A 21,614-nucleotide genomic window follows, 5' to 3' on the forward strand; every position below is an offset into this window, starting at 1 on the left:
ATCACCAACAGTACAGCTGTAAAATTAACACCAAACTTTCAGTAGTTACAACACTGTATAAAATTTGAAAAAGTGCGGGAAGGACGAGAACGCGCGGTGTTGAACTAATTAGAAATGGCCGGCGCGCGGGGCGGGGCTGAACGGCTAAGTTCGCTACTTTCTTTTTACTGGCAATACTGAAAGCCATGGGTCAACCATGGGCCATACGTCAACGTCACATTTACATTGATGTCATTGCTGTCAAAGTCACAAATCAAAGATCAAAACAAACAAACGTCATAAAATTAAAAAGTGGAGTGATCAACAAAAGAGTTAGTTGTTAGGTACCTACTGCCACCAAGGAATAAATCTTTATTAAGTCTAAGTTATATATGTACAAAAATGTCTAAAAGAAGCGTTATATTTCATCCCATAATAAGTTCTATTCAGCGAATCGCTCTATATGAAACGAAAGCGGTAAGTCACCTTCGTATTTAAGACTTCGTATTTATGCATGAACAGATTGTTGCAAAGAGTACTACGAGGGCGTAGTAGTCTTTGCAACAATCTGTTCATGCATGGCTAACGTTTTACTTACTGAAACCTTCTGCTTAACTAGAATAAACTTAGATACAGAGAATCCCTCTGCTTAACTCATAATAGTTTGACAAAATTAAATACAAACCCAGTTTTTCCACAATCCTTTAAAAAAGTCCTGTTTGGAAAGTTTTCCATTAAACTATCTAAACTTTTTCCTAGACCAGAATGGAAGCAACTGCCTACAGTTGCTTCCATTCCATAGAAACACATAGAATGTATCAGCTATATGCCTAATAACTAGATTAGGCTTATAGCTGATACATTCTAAGCATGATTTCTGAATGCTCTGACTCTGCTTTGTCTACCCCATAAGGGATAAAGATGTGATAATGTATCTATATTATGTTCACCAATTGCTTTCAGAGATTTTATTTGATTGGATCCAACAATACTCAGACAAGATTCAGGGTGCTGAAAATAGACAGGACTGAGCCCCGGGAGCTCATTCTTGTGGATGACAAGGTGGAATATAACAAGCAGGAGATTCATCAACTGCTGAACATGATTGGTTTTGGAAACCGTTCTGGAAGAACAGGAGGCTTCAATAAATTGGTTTCTGCTTTTGGTATTGTAGGTAGGAAGTTATTTTTATTACTTGGTGTTTTGTTTTTACCATGTTTATAAACTGGATGTATTTTTTTTATTTATCACTGAATTGTAAGTTTGCCTTGCCAATTGCTGTGGCAACTTTTCAATCTTGCTTGTCCTATTTTCTGATTCCACATTGTTTAACAAACAAATCACAATAGGTTGAATGGCAAATACCAGCTTTTTTTCTCACTGTACTTCACTTTTGCTTCATATATAGAAAAATATAAATACATAAATATGAGAAGTATTACTTTAATTTATATTGTGTTTTTTTTCAGGATTCATTCGGTTCCTTGAAGGTTACTACATAATACTGGTGACAAAAAGGAGAAAAATAGCTATGATTGGATCACATTCAATTTATAAAATTGAAGACACTGCAACTATTTACATTCCTAGTGAAAACACCAAGCCACAGCACCCTGATGAGCAGAGATATCTGAAGATGTTCCAAGCAATAGATTTATCAACAAATTTCTACTACAGTTACAGCTATGATATTACGCATACATTACAAATGAATATAGCACCTCCGAGGCAGTTGGCTCCAGTCTTGTTCCCGAAACCTGATACTGCCGTGGTGTATGGCTCTAATTCTTCACAGAGTGAGGAGGAAAAATGTACTTGTAGTTCTAGCATTGATGATGAGGAAGATATATTTGAAACATGGAAAAGCCAGATTCAACAAAGACAGGAAAAATCTGGGTAAATGTTACGATTTTTATTTCTATACTTACCACAATTATAGAAATATTTATTTAAAAATCAATGTGCATAATGATGTATTATTAAATCCAATGTTGTAAATAAATAATTTTAATTTGAGAATAGGCAGGCTAACACATGAATTTAATGCAAAAAAATCTGAATTCTGTGCCTTCAAGACAAACTAAGAACAACATATTTGGTTATTTTCTGTCTTACAATTGCATTTTATGCTACTTTTTATTCCATTTTTTAGGGAACATTCAACGCTGCAGTTTGGAGTTCGAACAGTCCCTGAATGGCGTTTTGTGTGGAACAGCCACTTATTGTCAACAGTGCATTCCCATCTCCACCCAGACTGGATACTTTACATCATTCACGGTTTTGTGGAACAGAGTAACTTGAACATATTCGGGCGACCGATCTATTTAACTCTCATAGCGAGGAGAAGCAATAGATATGCAGGGACAAGGTTTCTCAAAAGAGGCGCTAATATGCACGGGGACGTCGCTAACGAAGTGGAGACTGAACAAATTGTTCATGATTCTATGGTGTCTTCGTTCACGGCTGGAAGGTTGGTAGATTTTTTTTCGGGCCCACTGACTTGTTGGAACCTCACTATAAGATGTCCATCAAATCAACAATTACTTACTACAACTATATATATGTAATAGCGTTACATTTCCTACACCACATCGGATGCTCCCGACGTGATATGTGGTTTCCGCCTTAGAATAGGATCACTCCCTATCCTGACGTAGATGGAGAGTGCTTTAAACGGATGGCAGGTAGCCATATTGTGGGCTTTTTATACTGTATTTATACAAAGAGTGAGTATCGCAAATTAGTTAAATCAATGTTCTATTTGCGGTTATGAAACTTCAACTTTAAATGCAGTTAGGTATCACTAATAAAGAAAGTAGCATCTATATTCATACATATCGCTAGCTTCGAGCCATAGGGTGCAATGAGCAATAATTAAAATGGTGGCTAAGATTCATACAATTATGTTTTCTTAGTACGCCACTAGAAGCTTGCAGCGCATGTATGCGTGTCTGCTAGGCGCTTGTCGTATCACCAATATCATATCACTAATTTGACTTACAGGTTTAGTTCCTTTGTGCAAATGCGAGGTTCGATCCCAAGTTATTGGTCTCAAGACGTCTCAAAAATGGTGCCCAAGCCGGCAATATCGATAGACTTGAGCGATCCATTCGCAGAGATACCCGGCAAACATCTCAACAACTTGTTACGGAGATACGGATCTCCAATCATGTTTCTGAATCTGGTGAAGAAGCGTGAGAAGAGGAAGCATGAGTCGCTATTGACAGACGTCATCAGCAATAGTATCAAGTACTTGAACCAGTTTTTGCCGCCCGAACATGTGATCCAGTACATACATATAGACATGGCCCGGATGAACAAGGGCGCGGATGCCAAAGTGTTGGATAAGTACGTGGTTTTCATTGTGTTATATACTTTATCGTTGACTAATAGTGACACAGTTTAGACCCATAGATATCGAAAATTATTTAGATAGAAGGGGTCACCCGATTTTTTCGTTGCAGGTTCCATATTAGTCTAGTATGTCCATTTTTTTTATCTTCCATGTTATCAAATTAACATGAAGATATCCATTTCAAGATGTCACCCGCTTCGATTATGAATGAAATGTTTATACTTGATAGTACAAATAGATGTTAGGTATAAGCGACACCCTTACCCATTGTATCAAAGTTATACAAATAGGAAACAAGTGCTAAGGTACTAATTATTCCTGTAAAAATAATCAAATAAGTAATAATATTTTTTGTCAGACTATCCACGATAGCTCACACATCAGTGCAACGCACGGGTTTCTTCCTGAGCTGCGCGGGGTACGACGATGTGGGGTCGGGCCCGGGGCACCAGACGGGGCACCGGGCGGGGCACCAGGCGGGGCGCCTGCAGACGGGGCTGGTGCGCGTCAACTGCGTGGACTGCCTCGACCGCACCAACACTGCGCAGTTTGCTATTGGCAAGTGCGTGCTGGCTCACCAGGTATTGGCTCCTATATATGTATATATATATGATCGATTTCGGTCACAGCCACTTGGCATCTGTTCATTGAGAGGTGTTGATGTGCCTTATATGGCTGACATAGCCAGTTTTGCATTGAATATGCATTCGCGTCCCTCCGACAGTATAATAAAAAAAAAACAATAGAATGTGTCAAAAATATTATATTTTGTACATTATTATCAATATTAGATCAAGAATAAAAATTAATAAATTAAATAAGTCCTTTTACCTATTAAATTATTAATGATACTAGCATATTCAACTTTAGAACTCATAACGGTTTCGTTTTGGTGTTTGGTAATAAGTATGTGTAATGACGTTTTTTGGCTAAACTTTTTAATGATTACACAGCCGTCACAATTTAGAGTATATATTTCAGTTGAACTTGTGTATTTTTAAAAACCACGTCGATAGTTCACTCCCCATGTATATTTATGTATAGCTCCACGCCTTGGGGCTGATCGAGGAGCCGCTGGTGGAGTTCGAGTCGGACTGCGTGCGGCTGCTGGAGGGGCTCTACGAGGACCACGGCGACACGCTGGCGCTGCAGTACGGCGGCTCCCAGCTGGTGCACCGGTATCCTATTGCTAAGCAAGCTGTTACATTTCCTAACCGATCCTACTAATTGACCGAGCGAGCGAGGTCTATTCGAAGCCAAATCAACTTGGGGCAAAAATACCTTTTTTTGTATGTATGTATGTATGTTTGTAACGCGATAACTTTTGAACCGTTGGTCTGAATTTATTGTGTTCGCGAGGTCAAGTTCGTGGCGAACAACTAGTATTATAAATGCGACAGTTTGTTCTGGGCAGGGCACTTGGGACGACGAAGTGATGGCAGGAGGAGGTGGCCTAAGATGGGGGAAAGAAGTGTCGGAAGACCACAGCAGCGAGATGGGTATATTATAGGACTAGAGTCGCCAGTCATACGTGGCTTAGATTAGCACAGGATAGAGAGAGAAGGAGGACATAAAAGAAGAGAGGTTATGCTCAGCTGTGGTCAGAAAAGGGCTGAGATGATGATGATGTAGTGATAAAGCAAAATATATAGCTACAAAATTGATGTTAATTACAGAATAAAAACCTACCGCAAAACTGCGCCGTGGTCGTCTCACGGGAACGACATAATGCAGACTCTGAGCCGATACTACTCCAACACGTTCTCAGACGCGGAGAAACAGAACACGATGAACTTGTTCCTGGGCTTGTTCGTGCCTGACCCGGGCAAGCCTGCCATATGGGACTACCCCAGCGATTACTACTTACATCACCCGGAGGCGTTTGTGTATATACCTAGGAAAAAGTGAGTCTAGTTAGAAATTAGTCAAACTATACATAGAACACGATGGACTTACCTAGTGGGCTCGGTCGTGCCTATCGTTCGTTCGACACCAGAGGGCTTAGTGCGGGTTTTCATTTTACTCCTCACTTTCGAGTCGATTCGAAATGAAACGCAGTGAACCAATCACATTGAATTGTGGTTGTTGTTGCGTCACAAAAGCGCCATATGATTGGTTCGCTGCGTCTCACATCGAATCGACTCGATGTTGATATTGAAATAGCAAAGTCGCACTACTCATACAGGACTGTCACACGCGCGTTGCCGACTTTGTAGCCTCTTGCCACAGTACACTGTATTTTTCTCACCTCGAAGGGTGAGAAAATGAAACAGGAACATAACAAAGCAAGCACAGCTATTTGGAAGCTGTAAGATGAGAGTGAGGCACCCATAATAGATGATTTTATTTAATAAACTAGCTGATGTCTGCGACTTCATTCGCGTGGCCGAACAATTTTTGGTAAGGAGTCAAAGTTATTAGAGAAATTTAATTGTACAGACAAATGTAACGATATCTATACATACTGAAGATGCTAATCAGACTGAAAAATTATATTTATTATTTAGCTGTACCATCATAATACTCCATTAGGTGTTCCAGTTTTCAAAATCATTTATACCCTATATGTTGACCAGGCTTTATAGCTATACAACAAAAAAAGTTTCAAATCCGTCCAGTAGATCCAGAGATTAGCGTGTGCAAACAAATAGACAGATAGACTTTTTTTTAAATCTTAAATATCTTACTGATTCTCTATCGATCTCATTTTTTTATATTTAAATATCTTCGATGTACAGAAACACTTTTTTTACTGTTTTATTATATGTATTGATAATTCCAACTACTGTAATCTTTGACGAAGCTTTTGCGTATACTGTTTCATATGACAAATCGTTTGGCTGATAATCTTATGTATTTATATTGTTAATAATAAATAGTAAATAACTTAATTCAACATCGTCTCATCCAGTGCTAGAATATGCCGTAGATCTCCGCCGAAGAATATTGATAACTTCATGTGTAGTTTATCATGTACAGTTCACTAACAAAATGGTGGGACGACGAGGTGCTACGCTACCTGCCGGTGCCGTGCAACGAGATGCGCAAGTTGTGCTGCGAGGTTATCGGTATGCAGGTAGCTATTCGCTTTATATTGTCACGATTTAAAAGAAAACAATTACTTTTTTAAATAATGACCTACTTTACATCACATTCGTTGAAAAAAAAATACATTCATATTTTGTGACAGCCCTGACCGCACTGTCATTCTAGACGCTGGTGGCTTTTTCGTCTTTAGTTACTACTTCTGTAGTTTCTGGGCCTTTGTATTGTATTTTAAAAAAGCATGCACACATACATTTTTGTGTTATGGTATAGTTTATATACATTTTATTTCAGGGAGACAGTTCTCGAGCGCTCGAGATGGTGGATACCTATCACGACTATCATCGGCCTTTTGAATATACCGTGTTTGCTGAATGTTTCGAGTTCAAGGTAAGTTGGTCGAACTGGTGGTGTCGTGGTTGTGGGCCGGATCGTGAGGTTCTTTCTATCATGGTTGAGCTTCGCACCAATTCGTGAAGAGCGCCCGTTCACGAGTTGACCCCATGCGTCAACTGGTCAGCTCGATTCTCATATATTTTGTTTGGGTCGTAGTGTTTTATGTCTATTTTTTTATTAGCACTCGATAACAATTATATCATGTTTTTGTATATTTTTTGAACATGGTCTATATTTACTTTGACTAATAGAAAAATATATGTAAAAAACAATAATGGTAAGCCCTTTTGGCATGATTTACTAGCGGCATCTCCCGGTTTCGCAAATAAAAACATAAATGTACGCGGATACATAAGTATTACAAATTATACTATATTAATAAATAAAAATACAAACATGATACCTTATTTTATATTTAGTATGACTGATTATAGACTAAGTTTACAACATCACTAGCTAATATACCTAGCAATACGTTCACCAACAACTGTTAGAATTCGTGCACCGACCTGTCACGCTTTTACGGTCATACCGGCGGTCTAGTAGTAGTAGTGCATCCGTTGACTAAATAACTAAACTTTGGCCGCTAAAAGAATGCGTTCCTGACAGGTCGACTCACAATGTGACTTCGTAATGGCGCGAAACAGTCTGAATAATATGTATGTTGTCTTTTAATCCTACTTACAAATAAAAATCAAATTATTATGTGATTAGACAATCAATGTGTGGTCATGTGCTAAATTTTCTTTAATATAAATTAGATAACAATATTATTTTTAATCTACACTACGCTGTTACAAGGTTATGTGTGCACCTTGTTTTCGTAGAGATGTGACAAATATAACGGACAAAATCGTAAGATGTACTAAAAATATGTAATAAGTACATTTTTATTTTTTTTTAGTTTATCGTTTTAATTTATTTATTTAATATGTTTTTATTTTTAATACTTTAATAGTAATAAAAAAAAGAAATATCTTTAAAAAATGGCAAATCCAGCGAGCGCGACGTGCCGCCATTTTGTGGTGCTTTCAGTCGTCTGTTGTCATTTCGTGCGCATAGATCACATTCTATAGTTCTGATCACACTCAATTTGTTTTGTTTTGTTTTGTTTTTTATCTAATAACTCGCCTTTTTTAAATGGACTGTTTCTGCTTTTTATATTGACTTCGGCGCTAAATTGGACTTCGACTGTTTTCTGTATTGTATTGTGCAATAATGCCTAAACGTGGACAAACGTTGAATAGTGCATCCCGTGAGCTAATCATCAAGCTGCAAGATTACTTTGAGCGGGAGCGGCTAAATGGTGGACCCTTGGTACCTGTCGAATAAGTACAAGAACGCGTTTCTCAGGCGCTTGGAGTTAGCAAACGAACTACTCGTATAACAAATATTAATAAAGAAAAGATCGGCTCTTCGGGCACGGCGGATCATATATTACGTACTCCGAAGAAGAAACGTAGAACTAAACCAGTGACACGATATTGACACTTTTGACGCTGATGCAATAAGGAATCATATATACGATTACTATTCAAGAAATGAATATCTTAACAGGCCAAAGCTTTTGATATCATTGAGAGATGCTGGATTGTTTAGCGGTGGTAAAACTTAACTTAACTTATTGGTTTCTCATATAAGAAAACCGATAAAAGAAAGATTCTATTGGAGAGATATGATATTATTACGAAACGCGTAGGTTTTTTAAGAAAAGCAAAAAAAATCGGAAGCTGGGATAATGTCGTCTTCATTGATGAAACATGGCTAAATGCCAATCACATAGTTTCCCGTTCATGGACAGATGATACTCAAGCCTCAACATCAAAAGTGCCAATGGGTAAAGGGGCACGACTAATCGTATGTCACGCAGGTTCTGCAAACTATGGGTTTTTGGAGAATGGACTACTTGCATTTGAATCGAAAAGCACGAATGATTATCATGAATAGTTACCATTCTGTGCAAATAGAAAAGGCACCTACACAAGCCAATAAAAAACATGAATTGGTGGAATGGTTACAAAAAAAAGGAATTGACGCAAATATGGAGATGCTGAAACCGGAATTAATTAAATTACTTAAATAGAATAAAATAGCACATGTCCGATATGAAATAGATGAACTGGCTCGGAGCACGGTCATCGCGTTTTGAGAATACCACCATACTATTGCCAATACAACGCGATTGAGCTTATCTGGGCTCAAATAAAAGGATACGCAGCCCGCCACAATACTTCTCCGCCCTTTACCACGAAAAAGATGATGACATTGTTAAAAGAAGCCTGCGAGAAGGGCATTAAAGATGAGTGGGCAAAAGTTGTCGAAAAAACTAAAAAACAAATAATGGAAGACTACGATCGAGATATCCGATTTGATAGCATTATTGATAATAATATAATTATACATGTGAGTGAAAATGATGAATGAATCAGAATCTGATTTTTTTTTTAAGGATTGAATTTTTTATAATAAATATCTAAATAATACTGAAATTTTTATTTTCGTCTCTAAAATCTCATTAAGTTTTTTTTTTTATTTATTTACTTCATAATCGACTAATAACCGTCAACTAATATGATACAGCGACATAACGTGTTATTATTTGCCCGTCACTATTGACGACTAACTGACAGGTGTCAGGAACGCATTCTTTCAGCGGCCGAAGTATAAGTACTATAATTGTACTTATTAACTATCGTACCCGGGCAGTAATGCATCTATAATCGAAAAAAGTATCGTTCCCGTGTCAGATGTGCCACACGCGCGAGCTGGCGCCCGTGTTCTCGCAGAGCTGCAGCCCGTTCATGGTGCGCGCGCGCGCGCCCGCAACGCGCGCGCCCGCCGCCGCCTCTAACTCCAGCGAGTGAGTTTGCGTACACTTTCACCCCCATTATAATCGTTTTAGGCGTTGATTTTTGATAAAACTAGCCTTTGTTTGAACGGGGTCTTTGACTATGTGCGTGTTGAATTTTATCAAAATCGGTCCAGCGATTTAGCCGTGAAAACGGAACAGACAAATTTTCTATTTATATTACTTCCTATTACCCCCGAGGCTTTGCCCCCTTGGGAATTGCGGGATAAAAAGTATCCTACTTGTGGCACGGACTCATCAGGAATTAGTTTCAAGTGAAACGGACAAAAACGCACCCGCTAAGGTCGAGACGATTGCATTGATTGACTCTGAGCTTACAACCGAAATTTAAAAAGAGATGTTTAAATGTAAGGTTAAGTTAGGTAAATAGTTACAATTAGTATATAAGGATTAAAGTGGGGAAATGTGGTATGGACTGGCCACTTGCTTCTGTATTTTATTTTTTATGAAGATGTTATTAACTGTCAGTGTCAAGCTCAATAAATCAGTCTACAGCCAGCTTCCGTCTTTCATTCCTTGCACTACTTTTGTATGCAATTTATATTTTACGCTCTTAAGCAAAAATTAAATTCATAAAATTATATTTTCTGTTCTATAGCTTTTTAGACAGCTTACATCCAACCATGATGTAATAAACTTTATGAGCATGAAAAGTGAAAAATCATTTATTTTCTAGTTCGAACAGCGACTCTTCATCAGACGAGGACCTGACGTCAATGAGCGGCCGCGCCGGCCCCCCCTCGCCGCTGTCGTACGCGACACAAGTACTAAACAATGAGGAAACTTGGGAGGAACCCCTTTTCCCGGCTATAAGGCGGCAGAACAGAGTCCTATTGGCTCATCCTACCAAGCGAGATATGACTGTGTAAGTATTAAGATGACGTTCATTGAAATATGAGCTTTAAGTCATCTCTTGTAGGCATACATTGACAACAAATTGGCGCAGTACTCGCTGTCAACTAAACTATCGTTGTCAACGTAAAGTAGTGTAGACATACTTAACAGTAGAAAGCTTTAAGGCTCACTTCAATGAACCTCATCTTGTCGAGTGTGGGAGCGGTGCGGTAGAAGTGTACCGTAGTCCGGGCCACGAAAAAAGTCCCGCGGTACTTATACTTGTACTTACATGTGGTACTTATAAAAATAGATCGGCCATGTTATTGTTGCCAGCGACAATAGCGTCGCCGACTTCGGGACTTCATGGCATGGACTCTAGCTGTTAAATATGATATTTGCCTTGATAACCCAAAGAAACAGTAACTGAAACTGGATGTCACATCAATGTTATTTAATATTTGTTTTACTTTTGTTTGCATTCAAAATTTTTATTATGCCTGACTTCAAGGTAATTTAATTGGTAGAATATTACTTGAATAGCCATTACAACTCATCTTTCTCGATTGTCATTAATATTAATATTGTCTTTTTCCTAAACAGATACAGACGGTATGTGAACTTCGAGCGGAGATCGAACCCGAAATACAACTCGGACATTCACGTGGTATTGACCGTGAGCAGCGCGTTTTCCATTGACAGCTCAGTACACGTCATCCCCCCCACTGTGTCCAAACGAGCGAGAGAGGTATACAGAGACTACGTGCGCCGCGGACAAGGTTACGTGGCAACCCCGCCCAGCTCCATACACCTCTATAACAAATATGTTGAACTCAGTTTCTGAATAAATGTGCAATATTTTATCTACATTATTTTTTTTTATTCGTCCCAGTTAGGCCAGGTCGGTTTCATACTGTCTAATAATTAAGCTAAGTACTCGTATATACTATATTATGGAATAAATTATGCAATATAAAGCTATAAGTAATACCTACTGGACTGCTAAAAACTTTTTATACAATCGCGTAGCGTAATACTGGAGCCAGTACTTTTATTTTTTAATGCAAGGTATAGTCTGTCAAGACAGTGAAGAAACGGATTTTTAACGAACTACATTTTTTAAGTGAAGAAATAAAATGAAGGCGCTGTCTCCTGTTGGCGACACTGTGGTCCTGTAAGATTGGTTGATAAACACCCTGTGTTGCCAGCCAACAGGAGACAGCGTCTTCATTTATTTTCTTCACTTAACAACACGCATTTTGCTGTTTCCTCTGTGGTGCGTTGGCTACTTTCGTACTAGTTTAATAAGGTATTTTTTTCTAATGTAAAAATCTACATTTTATATGTAAATTGCATGACAATAATGCATTGTGACTTGTGACGTCACGGGTTTTGGTGTCAAAAGTATTTCTGATAAACTTTAATGAGACCGAAAAAATAATATGTAGTTACATCTTCGTAATAAATAAAACTGATCAATTAAAGTGTTATTTCATTATTGTATTTGCTATAGACTCGTTATATCTTCCATTTCGTTCATGCAAGAAATGTGTGTATTGCTAATGCGTGAAAAGAAAAAAACAATCAAAAAATTGTTTGTAGTAGGTTTGGTGACTATCAAGTGAGTCTTAATATCGACTGTTGTATTACCCTGTTTTCTACTTTTTTCGTTTTTTTTTACCGATAGTCCAATCGATATTTCGACTATCGACCGACATCACTACTTATTGACTTCGGTTGTCAAAGTTGAGTCAATAGTTGGAATAGGTACCTAGCATTATTTCATTTTCGCATAAAATAACATTTCGTTAACAGAAGATACCTAATTTATTGTGGGGCGGATGGCTGTAATCTGATCTGAAAACGCCTACTTACTAAACTACAAATCGATATCATGGCTATGTCCAAAGGCTTTAAGGTACTAGAAAAATCATCACCGCCTAATCCCTACAGTATAATTTTGCAGCATAGAAATAAAGATGCCTCGCTGCTTTTCGAATCACAAGCAGTGGTATCACTTTCGTCTCAAGAGACGGAAACATTAAGAAAACAATACCACAAAATAGCAGATGCCTACGGTTGTTTGGGAGTTCTACAACTAAATTCTGGTGAAAGTTGTTTGCTGTACCTAGTGCTCGTGACAGGATGCTGCTCCGTGGGCAAGGTAGGCGACGTCGAAGTCTTCAAAATTACTCAAACACAATTTCTGCCTCTGTTCTACCAGTCTCAGGGAGAAGACAAAGTGGGAGAGGTAAGGAAATTGTTAAATTCTGGGACATTTTATTTTTCTTGGAACAGTGGAAAATCTACTGACAACCTATTCGACTTAACTTTGTGTTCTCAAAGAAAGAGCAAAGGTGCAGCCCCTGACAACAGATTCTTTTGGAACAGAACTCTGTTTATACATTTAATTAGATATGGAATTGATTGTGAAGATTGGCTCACAAGGGCTATGTGTGGTTCTGTTGAAATACGTACGATTTATGTGGGCCACCGCCAGGCTCGGGCTGTGTTGGTCTCCAGGCTGAGCTGCGAGCGAGCAGGAACTAGATTCAATGTAAGAGGCTGTAATGATGACGGCAATGTAGCTAATTTTGTTGAGACTGAGCAAGCTATCTATATTGATGATTCGGTTACCTCCTACATACAAACCCGAGGCTCTGTACCTCTGTTTTGGGAACAGCCTGGTATCCAAGTTGGATCTCACAAAGTGAAAATGTCTAGAGGTTATGATGCATCAACTAGTGCCTGTGACAGACACTTCTCACAATTGAAACGCAATTATGGCAATGTGATTGTCATTAATTTACTGGGTTCCAGCTTGATTGGTGGCAGTGAAGGTGAGGCAACTCTGAGCAATGCTTTTCAGAAACACCTCAATGATTCAGCTCATTCTGATGTCACACAAATTATTTTTGACTATCACCAAGAAGTTAGAGCCGCACATATAGAAAATACACTGAGCAAGTTCAAAAAAATTGTAGAGAAATATTATGATGAGATTGGCATCTTCAGTGCTAAGGGATCAGATATATATAATATACAAAAAGGAGTCCTCAGAACCAACTGCCTTGACTGCTTAGATAGAACAAATTCTATACAGACATTCATTGGCATTGAAATGTTAGCCATTCAGATGATGTTGCTTCAATGTGTTGATAAAAAACAGAATGTTACAAGATTTGAAGAAGTATTTAAACAAATGTGGGTAAATAATGGAAATGAAGTTTCTAAAATTTATGCTGGAACTGGAGCCATACAAGGAGGCTCAAAACTTATTGATGGGGCACGATCTGCTGCACGCACCATACAGAATAATTTACTGGACAACTCCAAGCAGGAAGCCATTGATATACTTCTGCTGGGCTCAACATTAAATTCAGAACTTTCTGATCGTACAAGAATATTATTACCCTCTAATATACTGCACACTTCAACTCCAGTGCTGAGGGAAATGGTGCGTAGATGTAATGAATATACACAGCCATCCAGCATTCGAATCACTATTGGAACTTACAATGTGAATGGAGGTAAGCACTTCAGGAGTTTGGCTTACAAAGATGTTTCCTTGGCCGATTGGTTGTTGGATTGTCCAAATTCGGCTTTAGTAAACACTGTTAACTTAAAAGATCATCCCTCTGATATTTTTGCTATTGGCTTTGAGGAAATAGTTGACCTGAATGCCAGCAATATTATGGCTGCTAGTTCAGACAATGCCAAAGCATGGAGTGAAGAGCTAGAAAAAGTTTTGTGCAGAGATGCTCCATATACCCTGCTCTCCAGCCATCAGCTTGTGGGTGTGTGCTTGTTCATTTTTGTAAGAAAAGATCTGATTCCTCACATAAGAGATGTTGCATTAGATTCTGTAAAAACAGGATTAGGTGGTACCACAGGTAACAAAGGAGCTGTAGGTATCCGCATGGTTATATATGGTACATCACTATGCTTTGTCTGTGCTCATTTCGCCGCAGGCCAAAGCCAGGTGTCAGAGCGCAATGCAGATTATACTGAGATAACAAGAAAAATTGCATTTCCCATGGGAAGATCTCTATATTGTCATGACTATGTCTTCTGGTGTGGCGATTTTAACTATCGCATTGATCTCGACAAAGACGAAGTGCGTTTGCTGGTCTCACAAAATAATATGCAGAGGCTACTAGAACAAGACCAGCTCCTACAGCAAAAGGCTTTAGGGATGGTTTTCAAGAATTGTTTTGAGGGAGAAATTACTTTCCCACCCACATACAAATATGACCTTTTCAGTGACGATTATGACACAAGCGAGAAATGTCGGGCGCCAGCGTGGACTGACAGAGTCCTTTGGCGAAGTAGAAAACACACCATAGATCCTGAATGCGCGTCTGAGTTGTCCGCCGGAAAATTACTGCACTATGGCAGAGCAGAATTAAAACAAAGTGACCATAGGCCTGTTATAGCCATCCTAGAAATAGAAGTATTACAAGTGAGTTACACAAAATGTATGGAAGTTTTTTATGAAGTCGTCCAAGACCTCGGTCCTCCTGACGCAAGTATTATTGTACAACCTGTGGAAGAAATCAATAGCGAAGAGTCTGTCTTTGACGACAATATCATGGCAGCTGTGTTGCAAGAACTGGCTACTATCGGGGAAGTCACACTGGTGCGTTTTGTAGATGAACAAACACTGAGCATAACATTCAGAGAAGGACAGAACGCATTGGCAGCGGCGCAAATGGGCAAATTGTCTGTTTGTTCGATTCCCCTAGCCATCACATTGAAATCGCCAAACTGGATCGAGATCGTTCGATCTGAAATAGGATTGTGCTCCAATAATACTGTTCCGTTGTTTGGGGAGGTGCAGCAGGAGCGTCCGTTGAGATCAGCGCCGCCGACGCCGCGCCGGCAGCAGCCGGGCCGGCCGCCGGCGCCGTCGCCCACGCCGCTGGTGCCGTCGCGAGCACCCGCCGCCAGCCCCGTCCGCCCGCCGCCGCCTCGGCCAGCTCCGTTGCCACCTGACGCTGGTAACAACGGGGGTCAGCCGCCGATCGCCTCGCCGCCGGCAGACAGCATGCCGCCGCCGGCGTGCGCGCCCCCGCCGCCGCCCCCCAGCAGCACCCCTCCCCCCGCGGGCCCGCCACCCCCTGTGCCAGCGCGCCAGGGAGCTCCGCCCCCGTTACCGGCACGTCCACGACCCACTTCGTAATTGAATTCATTTTCATGAAATAACTGATACTTAAAAATTAAAGCAGGATTATCATAGGAATAGGTTTATATATTTATTGCTTTTGAACGTAATTTATTCAATATAAATGTATGTCCTCGAGGACAACTCGAGATTGCAATTATACTTAATCGAAAGATGTATGTCGGCTGTTATAGTAAAACTATGCAAATAATAATCATCAGAAATAGGAATGTCATCACTGCAATTTTAATGTGAACAAACAAGTAGCCAAATAGATTTTTTTCATAGTTTTAATTTTGAATAATAGTAAATTTTAGCATGCAATCAGTTACATAAATACTTAGTTACAATATTATACAAGTTATTGGTGTTGTTGACTTGATTATAAACGAATTCTTGTCATCTATCTTAACTAAAAGCAAAAGTATAATGCTTATCTCTCATAGAGTTTGAGAATCACAATTTTTCCATGATTAAAGTTAATTAATGCAAACAAGCAAATACCGTAACATCGACATTATTGGTTATGAAGTAAAGGTCACGGTAATAAGAACGTTGTAAATATTTAGCGTGCGCGCGTGTATTGCATTGTAGAAGAATAGAAATTGTTTCTACTAGAACCAATTCAATAATGCATTTATTCGATGTGGCGTAGTAAATCCATTTTTCCTAGTTTTCCGTTTGAGGGCTGTGTCGTTTTTTTATTTTTTTATTTATCTGTTTTATACATCATTTACACTTGATATAAGTTCTATCTGCTAATTTAATTTAGGTGCTAGAAAATATGATTTAGTTAAGTTTTATATATTCCTAGGTCATGAGGGAAACATAAATATTCCACGCCAAATTCAAAGGACCAGTTTTTTTTTTCATATGTGCAATCTGGCGTTGCCGTGAGAATCGATGTATGTTTTATATGTGATGTATATCAATGTTAGATGACCCAAAGCCACCTTACGTCGTCCCCTGGGTTTGTTTATTAAGGCGAAGTTTTTGTACTAATTTTCGAATAACGAATGTTTTGTGTACGTATTTATTGATTATTGGTGCAATATATGAAGCTTGCTTTACTGCGTATCTTTAAGTATTTTTTGTTCTTTAAGAAAACAGCAATGTAAAATCTGAACCAGTCTATACGTAAACTATGTTTTATATGGGTTCGTCTAAGACGAATAGTTATTTTAATTAAGATATTTGATTTAAATTATTCTTGTATTTTTTTATATTGTACATCGATATTCGTAAGGTTTAATATTTTAATATACAGCTTGTTGATTGTTCTCTCATATTATCTTTGTACTTGTTGTATTGTACCTTCATATTCTCTGTCGATGTTCCTAAGGTACCTGATTTATTTTTCATGAATTTACAAATGCAATTTTATTGGTAATATTATATGTATTGATTATCAAATTTGCATTATATGTATTACTATATTATATTATTCATATTTCTGTGTGCATTACATAGGTAATAATATATTTGTAGAGAATTACCATGAGTCCAGTGGCGCCCCATGTTTTCGTTAAAACTAAAATTATTTATCTTATGAAATGCTTGTGAATATGACTTTAGCCTTAAAACTATCGAACTTGATTATGAAATACGTTAAAGTAGCAAAAATCGCAACATTGTTAAAGATTTATTTCATTAATTTTATGAAATAATTTATTTAAAATGAGAGCACCACTGAGCACAAGGTATATAAAAATCATGTGTATAATAAATTGCATAGTAGGTACTAAATAGATTGTTCTGTTACGGGTGTTACATCATTCTAAAAAAATTGAGGCACCATATAATAAATGGCCAGTGTTGTATGTTATTATTATTGCTATAAAATATAGAAATGTTTAGGCATTATATATTTGTTTTATTTTATCCCTATTTATTCAACAAAAAAGAAATACAAGTCATATCAAACATGGCTTTCGAGTACATAGCCCTTGCATCTGTCTACTGGGTGAAATGGCCCCAGTATTCTCATACAGTGCTAGCACCAGACGCGTGATCAGCCCGAGAGAACTGATATCTATTCTATTAATGTCTTCTTAGGATGTTTTCAATTATTCACAGTACCAAGAATCCTAGTACTTAATATTAATTACCTAGGTACTTAAAGTAATTAATATTATAATTAACTAGCGGCTCGCCCTGGCTTCGCTCGGATAAATCCATAATAAAAAAATACAAATCTTTCCTCTTTATAATTAGTATGGAGTATGAATTAATTTCTAATCTAGTATGGAGTAGGATTAATACAGAACTGAAACAAATTTTATCTTTGCACCTTTATTAGCATCTAATTACAGTGCTGGTATTTGCATAACACAGAAATCTAATACATAAATTATTAAATAAATTCATTTACTGTTTTGGGAACGCATGGTCGTAAACAGTGTGGCCTATTCCGACGAGACCAACAACACAGAGCGCCAAGGTTAAACGGTACAGGATGCCGTCCACTGGGCCACCTTTCAGGAATACTGGAACATCATCTTCTTTCTGAAATGCAATAAAAAAATTGTATAAAGACCAGTTTTCATGGTTTCCTTATGATCTTGGTCAGGGTTTTGAAAATTAATTCATTAGTTAAGTATGTATTTTATCCCACTAGCCAAGTATGTATGTGACCTTACCCTACAGCATAGATTCCATGGGATTTTTGGGATTCTGGACATTGCTTATCAATGTGGGTTTCATACTTAGGAAAAATATTTTTTATTACATTTTATGACAATAAATATTATGTATATGATAAAGGTGTGTTTATACCAAAACAAGCAAATGCTATTTTGCTTAGGGATAAAATTATGCCCACACTGTTTGATCCACCCACATCTTACATGTGGCATGTGGTAGCATGTGGCTTCAAGCAGAATGGGGATAGAATGAGCAATGCTCCTTAAGAGAAACATACCTGGAACTGTTGTTGTTGCTTGCGGATAGATTCTGGAACAGGAGAGTAGGGTGTGTTGGTTCCCGGAATGAGTTTTCTAGCGCCTGGGGCAGGACAGGCTTCAGTCACTGTTGAAAGCTGAGCAGTGTTGTACTGAATCTTAGGAGGGTCCACTCGTTGCAATGCAATTGGTGCCTGCAGACAAAATTAACAAACTTATAGTAGCTTAGAAATAATAAAAACTACCTTAGTTTTGAATAGATGACAAATTTTTATTTTGGTAACAATTCGAAGGTATGTAAAGGACATTAGTAGATACACCCATGAAAAAAATACTGTGATTATGACAATACTTGCAAAGATATGACAAAAATAAAATCACATTTTTGGACTCATTCAAACACTCATCGCGCACATTAGCTTCTTATAAATGTAGCATTGACTGAGTGACCTACGTACAATATTCTGTAAACTAGATACGGTACAATTCGGATTCATATCTATACCTCCTATTATCAGCTGATAGTATTCAAAGTAGTACCTAGCTAATGGGAATTTGGAGTACCTACTGATCACTCCTGAACAACACAGGTGACAAGAAAAAGCTGACAAATGGATTTTTACCAAATTTTAAGGAAATTTGATGAAAAGTGCAAAAGAGAGTACACTTTGAATTGAAGTTAAAATCATACGTACAACCGGAAATAGTGGGGTCTGCAAATTTGTAGCTGCGACCAGCCTTCCAGTAGCTCTACTGAATTGGTGATACATGTTTAAATTTACAAGAAATTATACGCAATCTGCAAAGTGCCTGAAAAACGCGAGCTGTTACGAAACAACTACTAGGTAGGTTAGGTAGTTTTCTGAATGGATCGTTCAAAAGTGCACATCACATTATATGTAAAGTTGTAACTTTTATAAATATATATTTTTCAATAATTGTAACTTATATAATGACAAAAATGCGTTAATATATTGTTTGAATTAAATGCTTAATGTAAAACATAATTTTATCACAGTTAAATCAAAAATATTATTCACAAATAAAATCAAACAATTTAAAAATTGGTGTTTGCACTTTTGAACGTTTAGACAGTAAGGTTCAATTTAGTTTCTAAACGAAATGAAAAGTTATTCGATGTGTAAATGAAATTATAAAATTTGGCATTTGTTGTAACTTCAATTATTTTCATTTTTGCCACAAATTATTGTTTTCTTATTATTTTTATATAAAATATATATTCTATATAAAATATTAGCGTATGTTTTTGAACGTAATACGGCCGCCATTTTCAATATAATTTTTGACATTTCTCTTTGAGTTGAGCACGTTTTCAAGAGGTATGATTATCCAAGAAATTGTTGAAATTCAATAAAATGTAGTCCAAAATTCGCATTTCGAGTAAATAATTATAGTTCCGACACTTACTTTTATTGTGATTATGTGTAGTGCCGATTGTATTGTTTCGTTGTTCGAAATTTGAAACCCGCGTGGCGTGTCATTCATTTCCCTTGTCAGCTAGCGATCGTCATTTTTTAAATAAAACACCATCACCGTGGAAATAATGCCCATCAAAAAATTCATAAATGTTAATTTATAAATAACACTTTCAGCTCACAATGCAGATCTTCGTAAAAACGCTAACAGGGAAGACCATCACCCTTGAGGTCGAAGCTTCCGACACTATCGAAAATGTTAAAGCGAAAATTCAGGATAAGGAAGGTATTCCACCAGACCAGCAGCGACTGATCTTTGCCGGCAAACAGTTGGAAGATGGCCGCACTTTGTCAGACTATAATATTCAGAAGGAATCCACCTTGCACTTGGTGTTGAGGTTGAGAGGAGGTAACTAAATTTAGATATTTTTACTATTCTATGCTTTTATGACAATTAGCCGTTTAGGCCCTAGGTCAATGAATTCCCATGGGATTTAATACAGGCATATTTGTATTTAATAGTTTGTTACATTTAAGGCACTAGTAACTTAAAGGGCTTGCCCTTTTGGCTTGTTGATAGGAGTCATAACATAAAAACTGACATGTAAGACCATGGGTGTGGTTACTCATAAATGCTACAGCTGATTTAATAACCACTCATCCCTGTGCCTGGTTTTTTCCATCCACTCTTGAAAGTCCTAAGTTCATCGGACCATCTAGTTAAGGGCTTGCCTCATTTTTTGTGCCCATCCATCCTGTGGTATGAATGGGCAAACATGTCCTCCCCAGCTCTATTTTAGCTAGCCAATAAATTTAGGTTTGTTTACCATTCATTCAAATGAAAAACAAATTCAATTACAGGTACTATTGAACCCTCTCTCCGTATCTTGGCGATGAAGTACAACTGTGACAAAATGATCTGCCGCAAGTGTTATGCACGCCTCCACCCGCGCGCCACCAACTGCCGCAAGACCAAGTGTGGACACACCAACAACCTCCGCCCCAAGAAGAAGCTGAAGGATTAGATTCTATTCAAATTATTATCAAAATTTGGGAATTCTACATTCAAAATGTAACAACCTTAAATTAATAAAGTAAACAAATTCCACTTTATTGGTTTTATAGCTGTTCCCATTTATCCTCTGATGCATCTGCTGTTTCTTTTTAACCTCTGATGCATCTGCTGTTTCCTTTGAACCTCTAGTTCTAGTACTAATGCACAAGTTTTTGTCATTAGTTTATGGATCATTGTTTCAGCTGGCTTCCTTGCTAATATACGTCAACAACGCTTTAATTACTTTGAAGCGGGCATATGTATTTCTCATGAATTCAGTACTTCACGGAGTACCTACTAATTCCATGGTAAGTATTTCTATATTGACTGCACATGGTTCAAAGAATATGTAGGTATTTGCCATGGAAGTAGTAAATGCATCGTATCTACCTACCTACGTTTATTTGTTACTGCAATAGAAAGGAATGGTAGGTATATAATAGACAAAGAAGTCACTCATTTTTCTTCTCTCCGGAACGATCGGTCTATTTTTCCCATCAAAACTACTTGTCTAAACCATGGATTTAAGTACCTACTAATTCCATGGTCTAAACAGTTTATTTACCTGCATCCCTTCCCTTT

At 37.8% G+C, this 21,614-nt stretch overlaps 4 protein-coding genes and 1 pseudogene across 5 annotated transcripts; 4 read left to right on the forward strand and 1 right to left on the reverse strand.

Moving 5' to 3' along the window:
* Positions 1 to 266: 266 nt before the first annotated feature.
* Positions 267 to 11,347, forward strand: FIG4 (FIG4 phosphoinositide 5-phosphatase). 2 transcript variants are annotated; one of them, XM_053756818.1, is made up of 13 exons: positions 268 to 456; positions 943 to 1,153; positions 1,449 to 1,875; positions 2,132 to 2,449; positions 2,983 to 3,327; positions 3,693 to 3,915; positions 4,379 to 4,512; positions 5,011 to 5,238; positions 6,314 to 6,410; positions 6,674 to 6,769; positions 9,523 to 9,635; positions 10,321 to 10,509; positions 11,082 to 11,347. In XM_053756818.1, the coding sequence occupies exons 1-13, from the start codon at positions 382 to 384 to the stop codon at positions 11,320 to 11,322; spliced, it is 2,697 nt and encodes an 898-aa protein (XP_053612793.1). In that variant the 5' UTR covers positions 268 to 381; the 3' UTR covers positions 11,323 to 11,347. The 2 variants fall into 2 exon arrangements, 1 of the variants encoding a protein (XP_053612793.1); XR_008405438.1 differs by lacking the exon at positions 9,523 to 9,635 and having other exon boundaries at positions 267 to 456; positions 11,082 to 11,223.
* Positions 6,777 to 9,515, forward strand: LOC128676620 (uncharacterized; annotated as a pseudogene).
* Positions 11,348 to 12,223: 876 nt separating the features above from the next.
* Positions 12,224 to 15,809, forward strand: Synj (Synaptojanin). Its single transcript, XM_053756599.2, has one exon. The coding sequence runs from the start codon at positions 12,373 to 12,375 to the stop codon at positions 15,658 to 15,660; it is 3,288 nt and encodes a 1,095-aa protein (XP_053612574.1). The 5' UTR covers positions 12,224 to 12,372; the 3' UTR covers positions 15,661 to 15,809.
* A 2,109-nt stretch (positions 15,810 to 17,918) lies between these two features.
* Positions 17,919 to 19,402, reverse strand: LOC128676471 (uncharacterized). Its single transcript, XM_053756601.2, has 3 exons — positions 19,238 to 19,402; positions 18,563 to 18,736; positions 17,919 to 18,147 (listed from the first exon to the last, which is right to left on the reverse strand). Exons 1-3 carry the CDS (start codon positions 19,310 to 19,312, stop codon positions 18,010 to 18,012), a joined length of 387 nt encoding a protein of 128 aa, XP_053612576.1. The 5' UTR covers positions 19,313 to 19,402; the 3' UTR covers positions 17,919 to 18,009.
* Positions 19,403 to 19,748: 346 nt separating this feature from the next.
* On the forward strand, positions 19,749 to 21,086 carry RpL40 (Ribosomal protein L40). Its single transcript, XM_053756600.2, has 3 exons — positions 19,749 to 19,882; positions 20,156 to 20,387; positions 20,840 to 21,086. The coding sequence occupies exons 2-3, from the start codon at positions 20,162 to 20,164 to the stop codon at positions 21,001 to 21,003; spliced, it is 390 nt and encodes a 129-aa protein (XP_053612575.1). The 5' UTR covers positions 19,749 to 19,882; positions 20,156 to 20,161; the 3' UTR covers positions 21,004 to 21,086.
* Positions 21,087 to 21,614: the final 528 nt, after the last annotated feature.

The sequence above is a fragment of the Plodia interpunctella genome, chromosome 16 (assembly GCF_027563975.2).
Source record: "Plodia interpunctella isolate USDA-ARS_2022_Savannah chromosome 16, ilPloInte3.2, whole genome shotgun sequence".
Taxonomy (NCBI): domain Eukaryota; kingdom Metazoa; phylum Arthropoda; class Insecta; order Lepidoptera; family Pyralidae; genus Plodia; species Plodia interpunctella.